Source organism: Glossina fuscipes, unplaced genomic scaffold, assembly GCF_014805625.2.
Source record: "Glossina fuscipes isolate IAEA_lab_2018 unplaced genomic scaffold, Yale_Gfus_2 3, whole genome shotgun sequence".
NCBI classification, from domain to species: Eukaryota; Metazoa; Arthropoda; class Insecta; order Diptera; family Glossinidae; genus Glossina; species Glossina fuscipes.
This window is the reverse complement of record NW_023998417.1, coordinates 14100871-14105487: the sequence shown is the minus strand read 5'-3', so window position 1 is coordinate 14105487 and position 4617 is coordinate 14100871. Positions and strand designations below refer to the sequence as shown.

Genomic DNA, 4617 nt, shown 5'->3' with positions numbered 1-4617 from the left:
ATTGATGGAGGAATCTTTATATGAACTACTGGTGTCCACATACACAGAATGAAATTTTCCATTTTAAAAATTGAATTGTCACTGACCCGAAACTGGCAAATGTCGGTACGGTCAACGCAATCATCGATCGGTATTTTTAACATTTCGATCGGATGATGAGAATTGCAATTTAACCACTGAACTGAATGAAAAACAAAAAGTGATGGCAAAATCGATCAACAATAGCGATACACGGCTGAGCATTGATCACACATTAAAAACCTTAACTGATCTTCTTCTGCGCCGATAACTGGGTAACGCAAACTGCGGGAAAAGGATGCGACATAGGCGAAGCTCTGCTTAGCTAGATATTGCTTTTGTTGTTATTACTGTAGCGTACAAGAACTAATGGGTAAATAAATTGAAAAACGTCCGAAACCGAATTTGTGCACATTTTAAGCGAAAGGCTAGATCTGACAAGGGAAGAAGAAAAGGAGAGAAAATGGGGATTGCGTCATTCACCCATCATCTCAACTCTGTAATGCATTTTCTTTTCGTAAAAAGAAAATCAAAGAGAGGCGTCAGTGTCTGCTAGCCGTCTAAATGTATGTCTTTTGTTTAGCTTATTTTAGGTAACTATTGTCGAGCTATTATATAAAACCTATTGTTAGTTACACATACACAAAGGCTGCTATGCGTACAATTCGAAGCGAGAGAAAAGCAATTTCCTAATTGAAATTTGCAATCAATCAAAATGCAACCAAACTCAGTTGCAGCAAATGAAACTCAGTTTGCCAAAGCGTACGCACGCACAAGAGCAAATAACTAAAAACTAGATTTTCCAGATTTCACGTCGTGCGTTGTAAAATTGCTAAGAGAAATACAAAATGAATTCTTAAAATTAAAGTCGAATTTTCAAGTCGAATTTTGTCGGTATGCAGCCATGCAGCAAGAGTTAAGCAAACGCACACATAATTCCGCTTAACGTTAACTACAATTATCAAAATTGCACAAAGCCATCGTTGAACTTCAAATCCTATTTTCTGGCTGTCATTCGAAATGAACGCAACTCTGTTACTGTTCTGTTCTTCTGTACGAGTAACAATGAATTCACAATACTCAAGCAATTCGTCGAGAAGGAAAGCAATTAAAATATCGTAGGGTATTTTGTAACTAGACGACAGCTTTCCATTCTAGTCAATCATATAATGATTAGGTTTCATCGCCTGACGATTTTTCACTCTATCCACTGCTAACAGAAAACTAAGTCTAGCTCTTAGTTAGATTTGTTAACTATTATTGATAAGAATTATTAATCAATCTCAAGTGCGACTTGAAATTTCCATAAAGCCGTTAGCCTTAGTTGCTCGTCCTTAAGGCTCATTCTCTGGCTACATTCATTCTAATAATAAGAGCAGAGTCTCTCTCGGCACAATTAGTGTAACAAAAGTGTATGAGAGGTTAACATAAGAGCAACTATGTAACGTTTCAAGTTTTCATCATTCATATGTAGACATATATTAGTGAATAATAACGACCTCCATGGCTCTTCAACGTTAACGGGAGGAAATCTTGATATATAGGGGTTTCACAATTTCTCAATTTGACTTCATGCGATACGAGTACAAATTCGCTTATGAAAAATAAGCTAATCTGATATTAAGTAACTCGGGAAGATCGGAATGTGGAATCCTTAACGAAACTTCCGATATTCTGCTGTGTCTTCGTTTGTTGATAATCTGTTGACAGTGAACTTTAATTCGTTGCCGAAAGCACAATCAAGTTTACGATGTACACGCCGCCATAGACATTGAGTTAAAATATGGGCCGAGGACAGCCACAGTTCCTTCAAAATGTTATATCCACGCACTATCACTTAAGCCGATCAGCAGCGTTTGAAGAGATTAGAGATCACGATAAGAGACTCGATTCCTTCGTCTGCCCTGCTTCTCATACGCAATGCCATACGTGACACAAAGAAAAAAAATGTTCATAATACGTTTACAACGCTACAAACGCCAAACAAGACATTGGAAAAGACGACCGCACGTTAAAAATAGTTACACAAACACATATGAATGCATATCAAAGGGTAAAAATGTGTAGATAGTTTCGAAATGTTTCGTGCGTAAGAGACGGGCTAATGTGTTTCGCAATTTTTATAAAGCAAACGAAAGTAAAAGTATTTGTGCATAGCCTCTAATGCAATCAACTTCCGCCTTATGAATTCTTTGACGCCCTATGTTCTCTCCATGTACTGCTGTAAGCCCTGACTAACACTTATATTGCCGCTCTGAGACAAGCGATCTGCCGCTAAGCAAGTGCTCATTATTAGGTGACGAGAATTAATGTGTGACCAAATAATTGTTCCAGCGGAAAAGTGTCGAGCAGATTTATTAAATGGGTAAATATACCGAAGCATGGACACGAAACCTTCTCATATACGCAGTTGGAATGAGGTTAACGATAAAATGCTTCTATCACTGGGAGTTAATTCAAAATTGCTTTAAATAACATCCCGGCCTTAACGAAGTAATTAGGGATCGGAATGGCAGCATGGAGCCACAAAACCATTCACCAAAATACCTCATCTCATTATGTACCTACCCTTAATAGCTACAAAGCAATAATCATTAGCAAAGTAAATGTTAAAGAAAGTCGCAGACTCGAAAGTATTAAATCTTACTGACTATGAATCCTAAGTGAAGCTTGCTAGCTTTCATTAGATCTTCTTTTATTACCATGCTCAGCTGTACTTAACCTAAAAGGCCGAGCAGTAATGGATGAGCTTGGGCAGAGGCAATAGTGGCACAGAGATGTAATAATACGGTTTGTATAGGTTTTTCCCAAAGACAAGACACACCACTACACGAGAAAGGCACACATTCTGCTATGTAAAGAGAGTTTAGTCAATCAACATTTTTCTCCTTTTGAATTGATTTGCTTATAGATAGATAGATAGATAGATAGATAGATGTTTACAAAAAGTACGTACAAATCATGTTACACAAGTTGAGAGGCACTAAATAAAAAAAAGGCCAATTTATTATTGTTGTTATTGCAATTGAATTTGTTATACATTACGTGAAAGAGTGAATGATTTACACAGCAGAAGTGAAGTAGAAGGGAAGTAAAGAAAAGAGCAAGATAAATACAACAAAGTTGAAAATCAATTTAAAGGCATCAATTGTTCGCTCACATAAACCATGCGGGGGAAGTGGAAATGCGAAGAAAGCGGTAGAAGAAAAGAATTTGAATTGCAAAGGAAACGAAAAAAGTACTCAATGCAAAAGTGGGCATGTTGATGACATTACTGTTACTATTCGTTCATTTTTCGTCGCTTCATCGTTTGCATTGAAAGAAAGTCCATACAATTGCATTGTAAAGTAATAAAAGCGTAAAAAAGCTTCACAAAATTGATTAAATGAGGAACAGAGACAGAGGGAGGGAGATGATACAAGATAGATAGGAAGGATTATGATAATGTATTGTTCCTGATAAAACAATTGCGTCTTTTATCACAAGGGCTTTCCAATAACTGTTCACCCACTATTCACAACATCAAGTCTGCACACACACACACACACACACACAATACATAAATTGTTGATCTCACCTGATTTACATTAAAAAAGACGACATGCGTCGTTCTCGACTAGTAGACGATACCGCGTTTGAATTAGACTAACCTGGCATAGTTTTTCGCAATGCTATGAAGAAATATTAGGTTTTTTAATTCGCTCTTGTGAAAATCATTCCAAAGACGTTTAAAAATTGCTTTGAATGAAATTGAAAGGTAAGCAAGAATGTAGCGTAGATTTGACTAAAAAACTACAAATGCAGTGACGGATGGCAATACCTAATAATAACAACTTACCGGTTACATACACAAAAGTTCCCATTAGATCGTCGACGATGTAGGCTTGAAGATCGACGATAAACGAATTGAAAAATTTTCGTCTTTTGCATGAAACGTTACGGCTAAATCCACGTCGCCCTAAATCCAAAAACTTCCTAAATTCAACAAAGAGAAGAGATTTTTGGTTTTTGCTAGAATAGAGCGATTATTTTCAAGCCCTCTTTTTGTTACCAGTTCATTTGATCGAATTATATCCAGTTTTGGAAACTTGGACTGCAATCGATAGCTTTCGCACTCGCAGGTCTAATAAATTTGGTTTCTACAATAGATTCATCAGAAATGCTAGCCTTGCAAGATCCTTGCCATACAATAAATTAAATGACGAAGAAAAGACAGTGGTCGTCTTCTCCTCTATGCATTAGATCAAGTACAAATTTTAATGTTAATAAATTTAATTTATTTGAGCAATAATTCTCAAACCGCTTGCAATTGTTTTTACATTCTTTTAAAAACCTACTTTTGTAACAAATATTTTTTACTTAAATAATTGTTCAACAATACCACCGCATTCAAGGGCTGTGACGTGAATGTTGTATCTTGATATGAAATTTATGCATCCATTTCTTTTTTTCTAAATTTTTATTTTTTTAAATTTATTTCAGATATCAGGACTTCGTCAAATATGTGCTGTTGAAGAAGATATAGTGGTCGACAATTTCTCACGTAAGATCGTACAAACACTTAAGCCTATTTTCCTAAAGTGGATTATGAGAAGTGGG

At 36.1% G+C, this 4617-nt stretch overlaps 1 protein-coding gene across 1 annotated transcript in view; it reads left to right on the top strand.

Moving 5' to 3' along the window:
* Window positions 1-2527: 2527 nt before the first annotated feature.
* Window positions 2528-4617, top strand: part of LOC119634590 (serine protease easter-like) — a 6062-nt gene continuing 3972 nt past the window's right edge. Inside the window, exons 1-2 of the mRNA XM_038028838.1 lie at window positions 2528-2620; window positions 4501-4561. Of these exons, the coding sequence (XP_037884766.1) occupies window positions 2528-2620; window positions 4501-4561 (154 nt within the window). The remainder of the gene's footprint in view (window positions 2621-4500; window positions 4562-4617) is intronic.